Source organism: Pecten maximus, chromosome 11 (assembly GCF_902652985.1).
Source record: "Pecten maximus chromosome 11, xPecMax1.1, whole genome shotgun sequence".
Lineage (NCBI taxonomy): Eukaryota > Metazoa > Mollusca > Bivalvia > Pectinida > Pectinidae > Pecten > Pecten maximus.
Window position 1 is genome coordinate 18,440,092 of NC_047025.1, and position 23,411 is coordinate 18,463,502.

At 33.7% G+C, this 23,411-nt stretch overlaps 1 protein-coding gene across 2 annotated transcripts in view; it reads right to left on the reverse strand.

Moving 5' to 3' along the window:
• LOC117338230 (guanine nucleotide-binding protein G(o) subunit alpha) overlaps positions 1 to 12,443 on the reverse strand; it is a 44,210-nt gene extending 31,767 nt beyond the window's left edge. For both annotated transcript variants that reach the window (XM_033899494.1, XM_033899493.1), the window contains exons 1-2: positions 11,493 to 12,443; positions 10,815 to 10,857 (exon numbers count right to left, since the gene is read on the reverse strand). In XM_033899494.1, the coding sequence (XP_033755385.1) occupies positions 10,815 to 10,857; positions 11,493 to 11,610 (161 nt within the window). In that variant the 5' untranslated portion in view covers positions 11,611 to 12,443. The remainder of the gene's footprint in view (positions 1 to 10,814; positions 10,858 to 11,492) is intronic.
• Positions 12,444 to 23,411: the final 10,968 nt, after the last annotated feature.

Consider the following 23,411-nt stretch of genomic DNA (forward strand, 5'->3'; position numbering starts at 1 on the left):
TATCGACAATTAAACATGTTCACACAAAGCCCTGACACTGAGCGTTATACTACGTAAAACAAAGAGACATATCTCCAGTTTCATTACTAGAAAACTGAACGACTGGAAAAAGTTTATTTATCCGAGCAGTACAGTTTCCAGATCATAGGCTGACATTATTTCCCAAACACACACCGACTTAGCCGGTGGCTTCGTATAGACAGATTGCCTGAGAGTGGGGCGTATGGTGAAGGTGGCGATGGCAAAGGTATCGATCGCGATCGGAAAGGTGCTTGAGCAGGGGTATTTTACAATAATTGCAAAACATTGATTACATCTTACTAAGTATTGTTCTTCTAAACGCTTGTGAGAACAGGATTATTGAATATATTGTGTACCTTTCTAATAATTCGGTTCATTTCCGCAGGAACTTCATACATAACTACGCGATTCGTTAAAACAACCAGCGGACTTAGTATTGATCAATAATCGTAAAGTATACGTTCAGTGTTTGCCAATAAACGTCTCGTCGCCAAAACCACAATGGCAGGTTCCCATACGAGTCATCTTAACATTATTTCCAGCTTAAAAGTTATGGTGGCTTTCTACAACCATAACCAAGGAGGTTAAAACAGTTGTTGCTCTGCAGGAAGCAAAAGTAAATGCATTCCTACAAACATCGACAGAGCTATACCGAGGGTTCATTTTCACTCTGTATTGGCAGTCTATGTTCCGAAATACTTCGTTTGTACTCACATTGAATTTCTACAGATATTACCAGCATACTAGGTTACTTTGATTGCGAACTACGTCAGCTTCGGAGTTGTAAACAAACATTCGAGTATGGTAGCAAGGTTCACAGGGCACCTGTTTTTGATTGTAATTCAATATTCCTCCGAAATTTGGAATCAGCTAGTAATCCTGCACGCCACATCGGCAAAACATGCATCCTCCGAGCATTGCATGCTTTGCTCAATATTATGAACTATCTTCAGTTCTTTTATCGAGAAATAATCAACCGGAGATGTTATATACTCAAACAATAGGTACATCTTGTTAATTCTAGAGGTTAACTCTTTTTTTTCAATTTTGAAAAAAGGTGACAAATATCATTGAAAAATGTCATGAAGCTGAGGAATGTTTGGGAGTCTTGCTTAATCAATATTTACATGATGTTATCGGGCGTGGAAAAGGTTGGGGTAAGTCAGACATCGTATTTACTAATTAATTAACTTGGAGTCGTGTACACGGACAATATAGTGATAATCCAGATCTCGTTCCAGGCTTCACCTGGTCTTGTCCACACAACCAATGCCAGATGTTTGACTTTACTGCTACATAGCCATGGCAAGACACCGCCAATCTGGGATGAGTGCGCATCTCTACGTGATGTGACCATCGTATATAGTGGCAACCGACACCTTTTTCTGGCGAAATGTTTGAAAAGCGAATTTAAGCGGGTTTACCATATGATTCACAGACTTTGTCCTTTGACGAATAAAGATATTTTCGTTTATATTCTTATTTTGTTTTGTCGATAACGAGATAATAATGACACAAGGCGAAATGGCCACCAGCCCACCATTTGAACGAACTTCTCCCATCATTTACCTTACATCATAGTGTCATCCATATTGGTCGTGTGATAATTTAGGTCCAGTTCGCGGAACCAACCATTTCGGAGACAGTCTTCGGCAAATAAAACATTGTTCTACGTCCTATTAATACAGTGAAGTTTGGACAAACGATGAGCTAATCCAACTTAGACAGCAACGCTTCTAGACCTGTAGTTCAAATTTCAGTGTATCGTTTTACAGCACACCAGTCGTGTAATTCATATAGGTGTAGTCAATGGGCATGTCGTTACAGCGTGAACGGATATGTATTTCCGTTATTTGGCTACGTGTTTATATCCGGAACCTTCAATAGCATATATATTTTATATACGACTTTTCATATCATAGTATCAAATCTCAAATGTTTGTAGGGTTTGTGTATAATATATCGACTTACTGCTTTAATGCATTAAACATCATATGTGACACAATTGTTGTTGTTGTTGTTGTTGTTGTTGTGTAACAATGAACTATGACCCGATACGTCAATACTGTTGACAGTTCATCATTAGAGCTGTTGGTTACTTGCGTACAAGTATGTACTTATATAAACGCTGTAATTTAAGGACAAATGTAGACTATGAACATCACGGGACGGACTGTTTGTCACGTGGATACACGCGATTTATGACGAAGTTACAAATGGTGGCCTGAATACATGTAGCTCATGTGGCCTGAATACATGTAGCTCATGTGATCTGAATACTTGTAGCTCATATGGGATTAACTGTCCCGAATTTTACATCTATCTTTAAGCTACCATGGCTGTTCCTTTCTTATCCGCTATTAGACCCTGTTACATTTTTACGATGCTGGGGTTCCTTTGCTCTTGGAAGGTATCGTATTTGCAGGTTTTGGATCTGATGTCTTTTAAATAAAATAATGACATAGCACAATGAACGGACTTCAGAAGACGCTACATTGACACTTCCACTTGTCTCTAGGCAGTTACGCTAATCAACAAAAGAAAATACGAACTAGTGCTTGCGGTGCATAGAGGCTATCAACCTATCAATGACCATGTTATAACGGCAATGCGATTATGACTGCATGGTGTGTATCATGTTATAACGACAATGTCATTATGACTACATGAAACTTTAAAACTTTATTTCATTTCTCTTCACAAACTTAGATGTACAGAGAAAAAACATGTTTACAACAATGTACAAACAAAGCAAATTTGATGCATGTGGAGGACAAATTATGAGACTTTGTGAAACATAATTTTGATAAATCTACATAAATGTCTTAACTTTTGTACAAAAATTGTGTTCATTATTTCTGAAAATTTAATAACATTTGGCAATTCATATACATAACTGCATCATGAGATAATGCCAATGGGATTATGACAACACGGTGTTCACCATGTTATAACACCTACATGAACTGCACCGTGATGTAACGCCAACGGAACCCTGACTACATGAACTGTATCGTGATGTAACGCCAACGGAACCATGACAACATGAACTGCATCATGATGTAACGCCAACGGAACCCTGACTACATGAACTGCACCGTGATGTAACGCCAACGGAACCATGACTACATGAACTGCACCGTGATGTAACGCCAACGGAACCATGACTACATGAACTGCACCATGATGTAACGCCAACGGAACCATGACTACATGAACTGCACCATGATGTAACGCCAACGGAACCATGACTACATGAACTGCACCATGATGTAACACCAACGGAACCATGACTACATGAACTGCACCATGATGTAACGACAACGGAATAATGGTTACACAACAAGGCAATGTGTGCTCCTGTTCGTTAATATTGGGCGTTAAAACACAATACAATGGTTGGTGTAAAGTGCTTCCCCACCTCCCGGAAATATACTTCATTGGCAAATGTTCAGAGTAATTCGGACTAAATTCAGAGTAATTCGGACTAAATATGACGTCACTAATGTTATATCACTGATATATGACATCGTTGTTATTGGAAGTATTCACAAAGAGCTGAAGGAGTGCTGATGTCATCCTTTATATCTACAAACCTACGCCATACTTTACCATTACAGCATTGGGCGTTCGGTAGAGTAAAAAGTACACATATTTGGTATTCAAGTATCAGTACACATCACAGTACAACCTACAGACACACAAAGCTTTGGTACCCGAGTACATTTGTACTCATCAATGCAAATAGTAGTGTAGTATAGATCTGTGAATTGCTTTGGTTAATAATTCAGTATTAGTATAGATCTGTGAATTGCTTTGGTTAATAATTCAGTATTAGTATAAAGTCTTGTGTTCTATTGATGTACCAATGAACTGTTGATGTCAGATTATTGTATGCAATCATTGTTCATTATATGACACATAGATATCAAACGGGAAAGAACCAGAATTCTTTCGAAATTTGAGGCTTCCTGAAACCTCTCGCTTTTTAAATCCAACTCCCCATGCTTATCAGCACATTGCAGACGATCGTATCGAACATCGGGTGTTCATGCTTCCAGTCATCTACCAAAAACGATTAACGTCGTGCTGAAAAGGTCACTGAAGATAACACAGGCGGATAGAGTCCCATATACACTGTAATATTCACAGTTTATATTTCTGTTAGCCGATACCAAACGATATGTAACCCAAGTTTAGCAAGTGTCTCTCTTGCCCCTTTTCTCAAATTATGCAATTTCTTTCTCCTTTTTTTCACGCGGAAATTGAGATGTGCGTATGCCAATTCTTGGACACAAATTACTCTGCCACACCGTCTAAGACTGTACACTGATTTTCGAATCATTGGAGATTCAAGCATCACGTGCAGTACAAAAGTCATGCAACATTGCATTATCAGAAATAAATACCGTACTTGTAGGAATGAAGCATTGTATCATTGAGAATGAATACAAAACATGTAGGAAACGTGCAGCATTGTATCATTGGGAATGAATATAGATGTGTAGGGCACATAACAATATATAACTAGGAATGAATTTCAACGCGTGTATGACACTGTGCATTGTATCATTGCGAATTAACACAGTGCGTTTATGACACATAACATTGTATCATTGGGAATGAACACAGCGCGTGTATGACACATGACATTGTATCCCTGGAATGAACACAGCGCGTATATAACACACGACAATGTGTTATTGGGAATATGAACACAGCGCGTGTATGACACATTACATTGTATCATTGGGAATGAACACAGCGCGTGTATGACACATTACATTGTATCATTGGGAATGACCACAGCGCGTGTATGACACATTACATTGTATCATTGGGAATGAACACAGCGCGTGTATGACACATTACATTGTATCATTAGAAATTAACACAGCGCGTGTATGACACGTAACATTGTATCAATGGGCATGAACACAGCGCGTGTATGACACATTACATTGTATCATTGGGAATGAACACAGCGCGTGTATGATACATTACATTGTATCATTGGGAATGAACAAAGCGCGTGTATGACACATTACATTGTATCATTGGGAATGAACACAGCGCGTGTATGACACTGTACATTGTATCATTGGGAATGAACACAGCGCGTGTATGACACATTACATTGTATCATTGGGAATGAACACAGCGCGTGTATGACACATTACATTGTATCATTGTGCATGAACACAGCGTGTGTATAATACGTAACATTGTATCATTGGGAATGAACACAGCGCGTGTATGACACATTACATTGTATCATTGGGAATTAACACAGCGCGTGTATGACACGTAACATTGTATCAATGGGCATGAACACAGCGCGTGTATGACACATTACATTGTATCATTGGGAATAAACATAGCGCGCGTATGACACATTACATTGTATCATCGGGAATGAAGACAGCGCGTGTATGACACATTACATTTTATCATTGGGAATGAACACAGCGCGTGTATGACACATTACATTGTATCATTGTGCATGAACACAGCGCGTGTATAATACGTAACATTGTATCATTGGGAATGAACACAGCGCGTGTATGACACATTACATTGTATCATCGGGAATGAAGACAGCGCGTGTATGACACATGCCATTGTATCATTGGGAATGAACACAGCACGTGTATGACACATTACATTGTATCATTTGGAATGAATATAGCACAAGTATGACAACTACAATATTAACCATTGTTGATGAATACAGTCCGTGCATGACATGTTCACAATTGTATTGTTGGGAACTTGCATAGCACGTCATTGGGGATGTGTATGACACGTTCTGCATTGCATCGCTTGGAATTAATACCATATCAGTAAGTGCCACACCCCGTTAAAGTATTAGTGATATGGAGAACTAGGGACAACCATCCACAAACAATATAACAGGTCAGTGTTTAGATCTAAGATTTACTAGCCCCGAAATTAGCTACAAAGGTCAAATGCTTTTGTAATAACACCGCGTGCTATCCGATAGTTACTTCCGGCTCGGAAACGACCTCTCGTCTCCTAGTGACGGAGGAGGACATCTTAGCCTTCATGAGATTAAGGTATATGTATGTAAATACTCACTTAGAATGAACTGACTTTTCCGATTTTGAACAGATGCTTACGCGTAGGTCAGTACAGCATTGGTATTCGTCATTGACATCCTAGACGGGTCGTAGAAGGACTATTACATTTTAATTCAGTCTTATTTAATATTCATTGTCGATGTTTGGCACCTACTACATTTATTCATGATTAATTTTATATTCAAAGACGCTACTCATTCGTTTGTCTTTTATACAATCGTACAATATACTCACGGACAATATCTTATATAATCACGGACAATATCTCATATACTCATAAACCATGTCTCATATACGCATGGACAACATATCATACCCATGGACAATATCTCATATACTCACGGACAAGATCTCATATACTCATGGACAATACCTCATGACCTCACGGACAAGAACTTATATACTCACGGACAATATATCATATACTCACAGACAATATCTCATATACTCACGGACAATATCTCATAAACTCACGGACAATATATCATGACCTCACGGACAAGAACTTATATATTCACGGACAATATATCATAAACTCACGGACAAGATCTCATATACTCACGGACAATCTTATATACTCACGGACAATATATCATATATTCACGGACAATATATCATATACTTTCGGACAATAGATCATACACTCACGGACAATATCTCATACTCACGGACAATATATCATATACTCACGGACAAGATATCATATACTCACGGACAATATATCATATAATCACCGACAATATATCATATACTTTCGGACAAGAACTTATATACTTAAGGACAATATATCATATACTCACGGACAAGATATCATATACTCACGGACAATATATCATATACTCACGGACAATATATCATATAATCACCGACAATATATCATATACTTTCGGACAATATCTCATATACTCACGGACAATATATCATATACTTTCGGACAATATATCATATACTCACGGACAATATATCATATACTTTCGGACAATATATCATATACTTTCGGACAATATCTTATATTCTTTCGGACAATATCTCATATACTCATGAATAATATCTTAAATACACAATCGTGAACAATGTCTCGTAAAAAGGCCCACATACATACGGTCATGGCTTCTAAAACCACCTAATACACAACACACAGTGTCAATCATAGGTTCGTTGAATACCTTCGATATACATAGCAACTGACTCAGCTTTTTTTTTTTAAAGGAGGACAAAAAAATAGATCAACAAACAGACAAAAGCAGAGAAACTGATATGATAAATGATCAATGTTGACAAAATCTGGACATGTATCATTCACCTGGTTTTGTTTCAGCCGACTTCTCAAGCAATAAAACAACAAAAGTCTGTACCATGGTAACGTGATCTCATAGCTCTATCATACAAAGTGTCTTCACTAAATGAGCAAACCAAAAAGTATACAAAGTCACCGCGATATCCTGATCAAGTTAATACATATACAAATACTAAGTCATAATGGCCTCAAGATTTACCAATTTCACCACGACATCCATATCTAATTCAGTGTACCACAAACCAGTCATCACTTCTCAAGATTTACCAAGTTTACCCCAAGTCATTTATCGCTTCTGAAGATTTACCAAGTTTACCCCAAATTAGTCATCGCTTCTCAAGATTTACCAAGTCTACCACAAATCAGTCATCATATCTAATTCAGTGTACCACAAATCAGTCATCACTTCTCAAGATTTACCAAGTTTACCACAAACCAGTCATCACTTCTCAAGATTTACCAAGTTTACCACAAATCAGTCATCACTTCTCAAGATTTACCAAGTTTACCACAAATCATTCACCGTGACCTGCAGATTTACCAAGTTTACCACAAATCAGTCACCGTGACCTGCAGATTTACCAAGTTTACCACAAATCAGTCACCGTGACCGCAGACTTACCAAGTTTACCACAAATCAGTCACCGTGACCTGCAGATTTACCAAGTTTACCACAAATCAGTCACCGTGACCGCAGACTTACCAAGTTTACCACAAATCAGTCACCGTGACCGCAGACTTACCGAGTTTACCACAAATCAGCCACCGTGACCTGCAGATTTACCGATTTACCTCGAGCAGTTATAATAATATCGGGTCGCAATCTTTGGCTAAATGTTAATGAAGAGGGGCGGGGTGGGAAAATCACGCCAAAAATGGCATTCCGTTTCGGTCTATTTTTTGCATGTCAAAACCACTTTCCCTGATGTTCTTCGTCGTAACATTCTCCGCTCATCGCGTCACATGGTTGAGTTAGATATCGTTTCATTTCGGCTAATAACATGGTAGATCGCGTACTCAACAACTTCCTCGGAGATTAGGTTCGTTCTTTAAAGAGACAGTTAATCGGATATCTTGTCATCTAATTAGCTTAGTTCAACCGTTTCGGAAATGATCATTAACTGTTAAGTATGTGTCAGTGTGTATATGACCACGACAGATGTACTGAAGATATATGTTAGCCTTCCATTTCCCAGTCATCTCCTACTACATTGTATTAACTCGTCGGTCAAAGTTTCTGTAACGTCAATGCTAAGACAGTCCCGATTCAGTGTGGCTAGACAATACCTGCTTTGTGACAAGCACCCGATCCTTATATAGTTTCTATTGTTGACGTGTATTTCACATATGATGTAAACAACTGGCAGTACCACCAGATGTGTGAAAGCAAATGTATTTAGAGCATATTGTGTACGTTTCGTCAGGGCACCTGCTGTCGGTGTCCCCCACAAGGTGTGCTGTCTTGTGAGGCACGCATTGTTGTTTCTCTGTACAGATGTAAGACTCTCCACGCAATACAATGTCGAGATAAACAACGGCCCTTAGTAGGTCAGCTTTTTAACATGGTGTATGTAACCAGGCCAAAAGAAATTGCTTACAACAAAAACCAGTGAAAACGTCTGCATAAACCATGTCAAATTATCAATAAACCTCGTCACCATGTCGACATAATCTATCTCAAAACGTCTGTGTGTATACGTCAAAATATCGACATAATGAACGTCAATATAAAACCCCGTTAAAATGTTGACATAAACAACGCCAATGGTCTCTAAATCATATCACCGTCAACAACGGATCTAATCAGTGTGCTTATAAATTGTTATCAAATCTTTCGATTAGGTGGGATGGGCGACATTGTCGGGGTGCTGATCATGTTCCTCTCGCTAATGGCTAATATTTATAATTATGATAATTAATCAGAATAGAATGAAAGAAGCATGCGTTTCATTCTTTGCCAAGGCAACCTGGAGAAGTAGGAGTTATAGACTTGGTACACATTGTTGGGGGTCCTGGCTATCACGGTAAACAGCCCTGATCAATACGCTATAGTTGTGTACAGAATCAATGTCTGGCGGTCGATGTATACAAATAGGTTGTCAGATCGATGGCTGAATGACCAATCCGCAACTAAGGAAACAGTCGACGGTTTCGATTATTACATAGGACGATGATTAACATTTGTATTGGATGTTAAACATGACACATGTTCAACGCTCCTTTACTCCGACGGTTGTTTATTTATTATGACTTAAAGTAAAATATTCCCAGGTACGAGTGAAATTACGTCACAGATGTGTTGCGCAAGCGCAACTACCTACCGTGTGACACTTAATTCTAAAACTAAAATGACAAATGTAACGGCAAGCTGGGCACGTACACACACTCACACATTTACACAAACACACGTCTGATTGCTGGTACAGGCAGAAGTAGGGTTGGCGGTTCCCATCTCTACAGTGTGGCTGATCGATCGACAGAAAATTGAATGGTGCTTCAGAAAATGTCGTCTGCTTCTGTCCAGATCCAGCTCCATCTCTACATTTTCTACATATTGAACACGTATTCTATACTGCATTACCCCGTTCTCAGTTTTGTCCAGAACTGACATACTATAGATACCACTGGCCTCCATGTTGAATTTCTTAACGTTCTGCCGCAAAACCGTTATAATTTATGAAAATAGCTGACGATCCCCATTCTGTCAATATGGCGGCGGACATGGCAGCGTACAGACTCAATCTGGACTCAGATTATCAGTTGTTGTTATTTGTGGTTGAAATCAAGCGAAACCAATAAAAATGTGATAAATGTAGTCGGACACATATGGGAAAGTTATTTAGCAGGCTGTTAAACTAGGGGCGCCGCCGGATATACATCACGTAAAGCTTCCTCAACACAGAGACGCTAAATACATTACTAGGACCCAAATATACATGATTTTAGAGTTTATATAGCTGCTGGTACTCCAGGCAGTAGGTATATTGTTGTATATTACTGTTTAAAGCCGACACGGTTGAATGGACAATGATACTTGTGAAACGTTTAATACGGCCAGACGTATGTTATCTGTGGTTAATCAGGCTTGTTTGTGTGTGACGAGTCTGGGTATATGTACGTGTTTACATGTTTAGAAAAGATTATGCACATGAGGTCGGGAGGGATCTGGAGCGTTAGCACCAGCGGGAGTGTGTGAAGGATGGGGAAATATATAAACACCGGGGTTACAAGTAGATTTACTGACAGGGACATTGTTGTATAATTTTGCATGCCAATTTCAGTATAGAGATGCACGGTTTAGTCGCCCTGTTACTCATACGTTTACAGACATCAACAATTCTATGTGTAACAAGTCCATTGTTATATTTCATAGGTCTACATTTGTATGAACTTACTTCATTTGCTTCACTATAGTACTTTTTCCTGATTCACCAGCTCCTACAAGAAAAGGATTAACATTTTAATTTTCTGATTACACATAATTAAATCGTACCAACTACAACACTATTTACATAGAGCGGAGTAGAACATTATAGAACACTATAAACAATTGATCCGCATAAATTAATGTAACCCCTCAACAGTAGTAGACCTCACTTCGATGCTTACACATCGATTCTCATTATTCAAAACACCCAGTAGATTTACAACCCTAACCCTCTACAGTTTTCTGTTCTCTGCTGCCCCATAATGGCACAAAGGCTCGCCTCCCTGAATGAAAAGCTCAACAGGAATTCATAACGCTGTCACCCGGCACTGCTAATTCTGCCTAATTAACATAGAAGCTTTCAACACACCTGTCTGAGCGGGCTAGCCGAACCCGACAGCACTGTCGGGCACGCCTAAGCTTTACTGTCTCAATGACTACAACAATACCCGACTACCCCCACCAACATCTCACTCATCTTAGTCAAACATTTCTTTAATTATTCAGTTTCCAAACGATTCAATATGGCGGCCGTTGCATGCATAAAATCAGTTTCTAAAAATGTCAGCGGTTGAGTTTTTCCTACATCACCGTTTCACAGGCAGAACGCCTTACAGATCAATATAGCTATGCAAAAATACCTTACCTAATAGTAGTAATTTTATATCTTTAGCTGCTTGTATTCCATCCTCTTTGAGCTTTTTTTCTATGTCTCTACTCCGCTCGGCAGCGGCCCTATCCTCTGCACTCATAGTACACCCCATGTTTGATAAGACAGGGTTTGTTGTGATCCTACAGACTGCCGCTACTATGTATTGGTATCCCACCACCTCCGTAGGATGTCGTGTGTACCCCAATCTTCACCAGAGATCCAACTCACAACCACAACAAAATCCGTGGCTAAACTGCGAACGATACACACTTCCTATTATCCTCGCTCTTCTTGGTAGAATCTTTCTGCATAAAAAGCGAATTCCCGATGCCGGTTTCGAGAAGAGAGCGAGAGACACGGTAGCACGTAGTGGAGATCTTGTCAGTCCCGTATGTCAGCCTTCAGTTACATCGAGGCGGTTCCTTTTCCTTCCTCTGCCGGTATCAACTGACATTGAAGATAGGGATGTATTATTTCAAACGCATATCTCCACAGGACAGATTCATAGGTGTTTTTCAGTCAACATATTACATTATATTCTCGATAACATCAAGGCAGGAGCGACGTCGCGCCTAACAAAGGATACTTAAATATTCAGCTTCACAATCGATAGCTCGATAGTTATTGCTATTCTATTCTCCACTGTTACGGGGGTTACGGGATGACGTCACTCTACGCACGGGCTTTTTAATACATTAATCCAGTGCATGCTCGCCTCAGAAATTATGAAAATCACGTTGTGTACAAAATTACCCACAAACTATCTTATCTATATAAGTGTGTTGGTTTAGATTGACACAATCACAGGATACGATGTATGAGAACAAAGGGAGAGGCCAGCATCCTCAAACGAGAGATTGGAGAGCGAGATTCAGCGGCATTCTAGGATGCGTCTTTAAATAGACTCGGCTCGTAGGGGAAATGGGCGGTGTCACTTCAACATCCGCGTTGTAGAGCTAGCCGAGAATACTCATTCTTAGCGAGACTTCAAATAAATACAAAAGTCTCACATCTAGTGAATGATTTATATCATATCAAAACTTAAAACAATTAAAGTAATCAATAAAACCATTCGTGCTTGTTTGTTTTATTTTACCGCGAGAAGTTGATGATAATGATGCAGTTGCTGTGCAGCAACAAAGCGCGCCACCTGCCGGTATCCAATGACCCGCGTCATTAGATACATAATAAGTTACATCCGTGATTCATTTGGCACATCGTAACTGGCCTCAGGGTAGTGGTGATTGTGTGATAATAACAGGGAAAGTATGTGAAAAGTGTCATAATGTTTTTCAGCATGTACACATATCTATCGACAGTGAAAAAAATAACGAAGATTTGTATTATATAGCTATCACCGCGAGCATGGTGTATATTTACAGACTTATTTTTCAATTTCATGCTATACATAATTAATACACTAAGTTAGGCGTATAACTTATATTTATGATATGTCATATACTAAAATAGCATTACAGCTGTTTAGTATTATGATATAGTTACTGTAAAATATTGAAGTTGTCTATATAGAATCACGACTGTATATCTTTTAGAAGTAATGGTAAGATATGGGAAATGTAGTTAACCTTTTAGTTATAAACTTTATGTATGATAAAGAATTTTAAAATACAATAGAATGATGTAAAAGCGTGTAATACCATAGCTATAAGTATCACATAGTATCATATATTTCAAATCATAACAGCTATACCTATATCATAAAATATAATGTGGTTTAATATATAGAGGATATCTAACAGTTTCTTCAGTTATACCAAATACATTTCACGAGTGGGGCTAATCTTTTGATATTTTTCACGAATGCGCAGCACGAGTGAAAAGTATCAAAATATTAGATACACGACTGAAATATCTTTGGTATTTCTGAAGATACTGTTTGATATTCTGTTTATTACATTGTATAGCAAATTATTCCGGGTCAGCTTTTAATTTCCCCCCATTGTCGTTTGTAAGCAGTGTTTTGATTGGTCAAATCAGAAAAAATTATATTTTTCAGAAATGAAACATCACATTTATAGAATGAAGAATATCCGAAATATAACTGGTCAAAATGTAATAAATTACATTATAGCAAACGGCGAAGACCAATACAGATATAGCATCAGATACACTACAGTAAACAATACAGCATGTTATATTACAATATACAATACATTTTAGTAAACAGTTAACCAGTTATAAGTACAGCATAAAATACACCATAGTTAACACTTTAACCAGTTATAAGTGTTATATATTCTACTGTAATTTAAATTTCTAACCAATTATAAGTGCAATATGTATTACACTGTAGTTAACAGTTTAACCAGTTATAGGTATAATATATTCTGCTGTAGTTAACAGTTTAACCAGTTATAGGTGTACTATGTATTACAATGTAGTTGACAGGTTAACTAGATATAGGTATAATATATTCTGCTGTAGTTAACAGTTTAACCAGTTATAGGTGTACTATGTATTACAATGTAGTTGACAGGTTAACTAGTTATAGGTATAATATATTCTGCTGTAGTTAACATTTTAACCAGTTAAAGGTATAATATATTCGACTGTAATTAACATTTTAACCAGTTATAGGTGTAATATATTCTGCTTTAATTAACATTTAACCAGTTATAGGCATAATATGTAGAACACCGTAGTTAACAATATAACCAGTTATAGGTATAATATATTCTGCTGTAGTTAACAGTTTAACAGTTATAGGCATAATATATATTACATTGTAGTTAACAGTATAACCAGTTATAGGTATAATATATTCTGCTGTAGTTAACAGTTTAACAGTTATAGGCATAATATATATTACATTGTAGTTAACAGTATAATCAGTTTTAGGTATAATATATTCTGCTGTAGTTAACAGTTTAACAGTTATAGGCATAATATATATTACATTGTAGTTAACAGTATAATCAGTTATAGGCATAATATATTCTGCTGTAGTTAACAGTCTAACCAGTTATAGGTGTACTATGTATTACAATGTAGTTGACAGGTTAACTAGTTATAGGTATAATATATTCTGCTGTAGTTAACATTTAACCAGTTAAAGGTATAATATATTCAACTGTAATTAACATTTTAACCAGTTATAGGTGTAATATATTCTGCTTTAATTAACATTTAACCAATTATAGGCATAATATGTATAACACCGTAGTTAACAGTATAACCAGTTATATGTATAATATATTCTGATGTAGTTAACATTTTAACCAGTTATAGGTGTAATATATTCTGCTGCAGTTAACATTCTAACCAGTTATAGGCATAATTTGTATTACACTGGAGTTAACATTTTAACCAGTTATAGGTGTAATATATTCTGCTGAAGTTAACATTTTAACCAGATATAGGAATAATATGTATTACACTGTAGTTAACACTATAACAAGTTTAGGTATAATTTACAATACAAAATTAAGAGTATCGCCAATTATAGAAATACTGTATAGTAATTCAAAGACGTCTGTTAACAGTTGTGACGATTTTTTCCCTTATATTTTTTTTTCTGATAAGATCTTCGATCAATGGAGTCTATTAACAAAATGAAAAACAAGTCGGTCAAGAGAGGAGTACAGTTTGTTCCAGCAGGCATGGCAGCAGGCATGGCACCAGTCTGTTGGAAAAATCTGACCCAACTCAAGAAATATAGACAACAAGAAGTTCAAATATGATCTCATTCTTGGTATAGTGTCTCCTGCCCTCATCGTGGTATACGAAACACACACATTATGATATTTTATTCACCGTTTGTCTTTCTTGAAAAAAAGTAGTATTACATGAAAACTAACTTCTTCCAAATGCTTTTTAAAATCCACATGGTTTCAATTTTTTTTCTCAAGATTTTTAAGATTTTATTATATGACAAACAATGTACATGGTTTACAAGGTAATAACGTGAAAATACGAGTGTAAATACTAACGTAGTCACAAGCAATGTTATCTCACTTTACATTTAAGCATTGATGTCTTTTTTTTTTTAGTTTCATCGGGGTATGAAACAAATTTTGTTTGCAAACTGTATGAATCTGCGTAGCGGATTCTTACAGAATTTGCAAACAAAATTTGTTTCATACCCCGATGAAACTAAAAAATAATTGACATCAACGCTTATAATTAATTTTTGAAAATTATTTTCTAACTTAAAACGTGTTTAATGTACAATTTTACTGGTTTTAAATGGGATTCTTTTTCTCAAATCAATACGCAACGCCAATTGTCGTATTGTGACGTCACATTTTTCGCGCCATTCTCGGAATTTCTTTCATAGAAGAATGAAAAGAATTTTTCGGCCAATCACATTTGAGTATTTACCATGAAAACAAAGAAAAAATAATTATAGAAATATGATAAGTACAATACAACATAATATTAAATAATATACTTATTTATAATCAACTTGAAATAAAAAGTTTTTCTACATTTTTGAGGAAATGACTCACTCTAGATAATAATGATTTGTTACAAATTTCAAACATTCCTCCCATTATGTTAAACTTGGATTTGCATAATAATAATTTGGAATGTATTTGTGTCTAAACTCTGTCTAAAGCATTGAAATAAAAGTGGTATTCATCACCAATACCGTTATGACATAATAAGCAATCACGATTATTACGTGGTGTACCAATCTATCTACCAGTTTCAATAGGTAGCTCTTTGAATTCAACATTCTAAATTTTATAATGATAAGGAACTCTTGGGAATTAACCTAATTAGATAAGACTCAATGCTAAATTGATTTATAAATATAGAATTGTCCACGAGACGATGATTGTATTATACAATATCGCGATTCGACTGTAACTCCGGCTAAATAGAACTTAGATTGGCAGTAAGACGTTTTGAAAACCGCCCTTGTTGAGCAGCCAGTTGATCAAGCAAAAATAGAACGTTATTTATAAAGATTTTTGTCAAGTTCAGCAATCGGAAATAAATGATGCAGGTTCGACCCTTATCATAAATCCATCATTTAAAGTTTACAATACGAAAACGCTATTAGGAGGTACATGTATATTTATATCGTCTTTGGACAAAAAATAGGGCCTATATAATGTGTAAGTAGTTGTTTTTACTTGATTATGACGTAAACTTAGTACATAGTTAGAATGAATGCAATATATTTGTGGATAAGGTTAAAGTAAGAAAAGAAATAGGATTTTATTAACTCTAAAAATAGGGCCGCGGTGGCCGAGTGGTTAAGGTGTCCCGACACTTTATCACTAGCCCTCCACCTCTGGGTTGCGAGTTCGAAACCTACGTGGGGCAGTTGCCAGGTACTGACTGTAGGCCGGTGGTTTTTTCTCCGGGTACTCCGGCTTTCCTCCACCTCCAAAACCTGGCACGTCCTTAAATGACCATGACTGTTAATAGGACGTTAAACAAAAACAAACCAAATAACTCTAAAACGGAATCCAATGCAGTATGTTCTTTTTAAACAATTTTCAAGCAGTCTTACACGGAATAAATAAGGATCTTTAAATGATTGTATAAAATACAGACAGATATTAGCACCTTTCAGTTAGATACAGTAAAGACAAAAAATTTAAACTGTACCATACAGCTCGCATTCCATTTAGTTAGATACAGTTAATACAAAAACATTCCAATTAATCAGATACAGTAAAGACATAAACATTCCAATTAATTAGATACAGTTAATACAAAAACATTCCAATTAATCAGATACAGTTAATACAAAAAACATTCCAATTAATTAGATACAGTTAATACAAAAACATTCCAATTAATTAGATACAGTAAAGACATAAACATTCCAATTAATTAGATACAGTAAAGACAAAAATATCTGAACTGTACCATACAGCTCATATTCCATTAAATGTATGATGGAAAATAAGCATGACAGCTGTAAGTACATTACATACTGCAGTACAAATATTAACAGTAATATGCACAATATATAATACACTGTAATGGATAGTTGTAAAAGGAAAACTATATAATATACCGTAGTTAGAGGATCGCAGTAACAGCTGTATCTACCACAATAGGTGGGTGTTATTCAACTCCTAAAGCGACAAATAATCATTACAACAGTTGAATAACATTCAGTTTATACCATACGTGGAATAAACTCTAGAGGCGTTTTGATTGGCTAATGTTTGAAGGCCGCTTCACGAGGGGTCTCGGAAATGATAACGCAAGAAAGTAGTTCGTAGTTCTTTTTGTAATATTTTGATATATATATACATATTTCTATCAATTTATTGCTTTTAAAAGAATAATCATGCTCATTTTTTGTTATGATTTGTAATAAATTGTAATTTTTCCATACATTTTCTAAATTGTCATTTTTGTATATTGATTAGCGGCATTTAACTTCAGGTGATATCCTTACACCCCACCTGATATTGTGAAAAAGAACACACGATGACACAAAACAGGTCAATTCCTCCTTGAATAGCGTTTCTATTGTGGAAGAAACATACCAAACAAACTCGTGGTTGCTGTATATGGTATTTCATTCACTGTCGTTAGTTATTTTACAAAGTTACAAAAAGGCTAAAAGCTAAAGCTCGTGTTTTGTAACTTTTAGAAAAATAAATTCTCTATAGATGACATGCTGCAAAGTATAGCAATAACATGTATGGTATATAATATACTGAAGTTAAAGTATAGGGGATATCTAATAGTGTCTTCAGTAATACCAAATATATTTTACGAATGTGGCTATTATTTTCATATTTTTCACGAGTACGAAGTGCGTATATTTGGTATTACTGAAGATACTTAAGATATTTTGTTTATTAAATTTTAAAGCAAAATATAACGAGGCAGCTCAATCTCTCCCAGAATTCATTGCGGTCTCCTGTCAACGGCTCACAAGTATACGCCAAATCTCGACGTTATGTATTCTATCTTGCATCATGGCGTCATATAACATGACGGAGAGCTATATGCAAATCTTAGTTTTCCGCATTGTCGTTTGTAAGCAGTGTTCTGATTGGTCAAACCAGAAAAAGTGATATTTATCACTAGTGAAAATATCACTTAAAGAATGAATAATTTTCGATATTTCACTGGTAAAAAATGTAATGATTAGCAGTAATAGGCATAATAAATGATATACTGTGGGTAGAGAGTAGCAGTTCATAGTATGATATATGCTATACTGTAGGTAAAGTATAGCAGTAATAGTTGAATTATATGATCAACTGTAGGTAAAGTATAGCAGTCATATTTATAATATATAATAAAATGTAGGGAAAGTGTAGCAGAAATAGGTATAATATATGATCAACTGTAGGCATAGTTAGCTAGAAGTCATATTTATAATATATGATATATTGTAGGTAAAGTATCGCAGAAATAGGTATAATATATGATACACTAGGTAAAGTATAGCAGCAATATGTATAATATATAATATACAGTAGGTAAAGTATTGCAGAAATAGGTTTAATATATGATATACTGTAGGTAAAGTATAGAAGTAATAGGTATAATATATGATATACTGTAGGTAAAGTACAGCAGAAATAGGTATAATATATGATATACTGTAGGTAAAATATAGCAGAAATAGGTAAAATATATAATATACTGTAGGTAAAGTATAGCAGCAATATGTATAATATATAATATAATGTGGGTAAAGAGTAGCAGTTTATGATATGATATATAATATTCTGTAGGTAAAGTATAGCATTAAAAGGTATAATATATAATATACTATAGATAAAGTATAGCAATAATAGGTATATTTTATACTATACTGTAGGTAAAGTATAGCAGAAATAGGTATTATATATGATATACTATAGATAAAGTATAGCAATAATAGGTATATTTTATAATATACTGTAGATAATGTATAGCAGAAATAGGTATAATATAGAAATAGGTATATTTTGTAATATACTGTAGGTAAAGTATAGCAGTAATAGGTATGATATATAATATACTGTAGGTAAAGTATAGAAGTAATAGGTATAATATATAATATACTGTGGGTAAAGTATAGCAGCAATATGTATAATATATGATATACTGTAGGTAAAGTATAGCAGCAATATGTATAATATGATATACTGTAGGTAGAGTGTAGCAGTAATAGGTATAATATGATATACTGTAGGTAGAGTGTAGCAGTAATAGGTATGATATATAATATAATGTAGGTAAAGAATAACATTTAACTATATGATATATAATGTACTTTAGGTAAAATATAGCAGTAAATGGTACGATAAATAAAATACTGTAGGTTAAGTATAGCAGTTATAAGTATGCCATATACTGAAGGTAAGGTATAGCAGCAATAGGTATGATATATAATATATTGTAGGTAATGTATAGCAGTGTATGGTATGATATATACTGTAGGTAAAGTATAGCAGTAATAGGTATATATAACGGTATGATTATAGCGTATAGCAGTAAAAGGTATAAAACATACCATAGTTGAATTATTGCAGTAAAAGTTATAGTATATAATATACTGTAGTTAAAGTATTGCAGTAAAGTGTATAATATATTATATACTGTAGATAAAATATTGCATTATAAGGTATGATATATTATATACTGTAAATAAAGCATTGCATAAACATGTATGATACATTATATACTGTAAATAAAGTAGTGCATTAAAATGTGTTAAAAATATATATACTGTAGGTAAAGTATTGCATTAAAATGTATGATATATCATATACTGTAGTTAAAGTATTGCATTAAAATGTATGTTATACAAAAATGTATTATAGTATTATACTTAAGTTAAAGTTTTGCATTAAAATGTGTGATATATTATACTTAAGTTAAAGTTTTGCATTAAAATGTGTGATATATTATATACTGTAGATAAAGTATTGCATTAAAATGGGTGATATATTATATACTGTAGATAAAGTTTTGCATTAAAATGTGTGATATATTATATACTGTAGATAAAGTATTGCATTAAAATATACGATATATCATATACTGTAGATAAAGTATTGCATTAAAATGTATATAATTATTATATACTGTAGATAAAGTATTGCATTAGAATATATATAATTATCATATACTGTAGTTAAAGTATTGCATTAAAATGTACGATATATCATAAACTGTAGATAAAGTATTGCATTAAAATGTACGATATAGTACATACTGTAGATAAAGTTTTGCATTAAAATGTATATATTTATCATATACTGTAGTTAAAGTATTGCATTAAAATGTACGATATATCATAAGCTGTAGATAAAGTATTGCATTAAAATGTATATAATTATCATATACTGTAGTTAAAGTATTGCATTCAAATGTACGATATATCATAAGCTGTAGATAAAGTATTGCATTAAAATGTACGATATAGTACATACTGTAGATAAAGTTTTGCATTAAAATGTATATAATTATCATATACTGTAGTTAAAGTATTGCATTAAAATGTACGATATATCATAAGCTGTAGATAAAGTATTGCATTAAAATGTATGATATAGCATAAGCTGTAGATAAAGTTTTGCATTAAAATGTACGATACAGTATATACTGTAGATAAAATATTCCATGAAAATGTGTGATATATTATATACTGTAGATAAAGTATTGCATTAAAATGTATGATATAGCATAAGCTGTAGATAAAGTATTGCATTAAAATGTACGAAACAGTATATACTGTAGATAAAATATTCCATTAAAATGTGTGATATATTATATACTGTAGATAAAGTATTGCATTAAAATGTATATGATTATTATATACTGTAGATAAACTATTGCATTAAAATGTTCGATATATCATATACTGTAGATAAAGTATTGCATTAAAATGTATATGATTATTATATACTGTAGATAAACTATTGCATTAAAATGTTCGATATATCATATACTGTAGATAAAGTATTGCATTAAAATTTATATAATTATTATATACTGTAGATAAAGTATTGCATTAGAATATGTATAATTATTATATACTGTAGATAAAGTATAGCATTAAAATGTATATAATTATCATATACTGTAGTTAAAGTATTGCATTAAAATGTACGATATATCATAAGCTGTAGATGAAGTATTGCATTAAAATGTACGATATAGTACATACTGTAGATAAAGTATTGCATTAAAATGTGTGATATATTATATACTGTAGATAAAGTATTGCATTAAAATGTGTGATATATTATAAACTGTAGTTAAAATATTGCATTAAAATGTACGATATATCATAAGCTGTAGATAAAGTGTTGCATTAAAATGTACGATATAGTATAAGCTGTAGATAAAGTATTGCATTAAAATGTACGATACAGTATATACTGCAGATAAAATATTCCATTAAAATGTGTGATATATTATATACTGTAGATAAAGTATTGCATTAAAATGTATATGATTATTATATACTGTAGATAAAATATTGCATTAAAATGTTCGATATATCATATACTGTAGATAAAGTATTGCATTAAAATTGATATAATTATTATATACTGTAGATAAAGTATTGCATTAGAATATATATAATTATTATATACTGTAGATAAAGTATTGCATTAAAATGTATATAATTATCATATACTGTAGTTAAAGTATTGCATTAAAATGTATATAATTATTATATACTGTAGATAAAGTATTGCATTAAAATGTACGATATATCATAAGCTGTAGATAGAGTGTTGCATTAAAATGTACGATATAGCATAAGCTGTAGATAAAGTATTGCATTAAAATGTACAATACAGTATATACTGTAGATAAAATATTGCATTAAAATGTGTGATATATTATATACTGTAGATAAAGTATTGCATTCAAATGTATATGATTATTATATACTGTAAATAAAGTATTGCATTTAAATGTATTATGTATTATATACTGTAGATAAAGTATTGCATTCAAATGTATGATATATTATATACTGTAAATAAAGTTTTGCATTAAAATGTGTGATATATTATATACTGTAGATAAAGTATTGCATTAAAATGTATGATATATTATAAACTGTAGATAAAGCATTGCATTAAAATGCATGATATATTATAAACTGTATATAAAGTATTGCATTCAAATGTATGATATATTATATACTGTAGATAAAGTATCGCATACAAATGTGTTAAAAAATATATACTGTAGGTAAAGTATTGCATTAAAATGTGTGATATATTATATACTGTAGATAAAGTATTGCATTAAATTGTATGATATATTATATACTGTATATAAAGTTATGCATTCAAATGTATGATATATCATATACTGTAATTAAAGTATTGCATTCAAATGTATGTTATACAAAAATGTATTATATTATTATACTGCAGTTAAAGTTTTGCATTAAAATGTGTGATATATTATATACTGTAGATAAAGTATTGCATTAAAAAGTATGATATATTATATACTGTAGTTAAAGTATTGCAGTAAAAGGTAAAATATAATTGTTTTACTTCATAAAGAAGAAAATTAGTATCTCCTGGTATTGTAATCTTTCCGATTGCTGGTTAAAGGTTAGGATGCGGACCAGTATATATCGGATTCCAACAAATCCTTATCAATAACGTTTCATTGTTGTTGTTACTGCGAACTCATTACTACAAAAGTACTACAAGTGTTTTCAGTACTGAACATCCTCTTAAAATATCTTTTCTACTGTAACATTCGATTTGATACACATTCTTTCTCTTGTTACAGTTAAGCTTCCAGAAAAGTCCACCAGTTATACAAATCGGAGTAGATCCAAGATGAATGATATTCAACAAACAATCCTGGAAATGATAAATTAATAATGATGTTTTAAAAGCGAACTCTTACTTACTCAACAAAACCTTGTTTAAATACCAGACTGAATTAATCAAATCTCATTTCAAGACATTTATTCACTTTTTTTATGGCAAA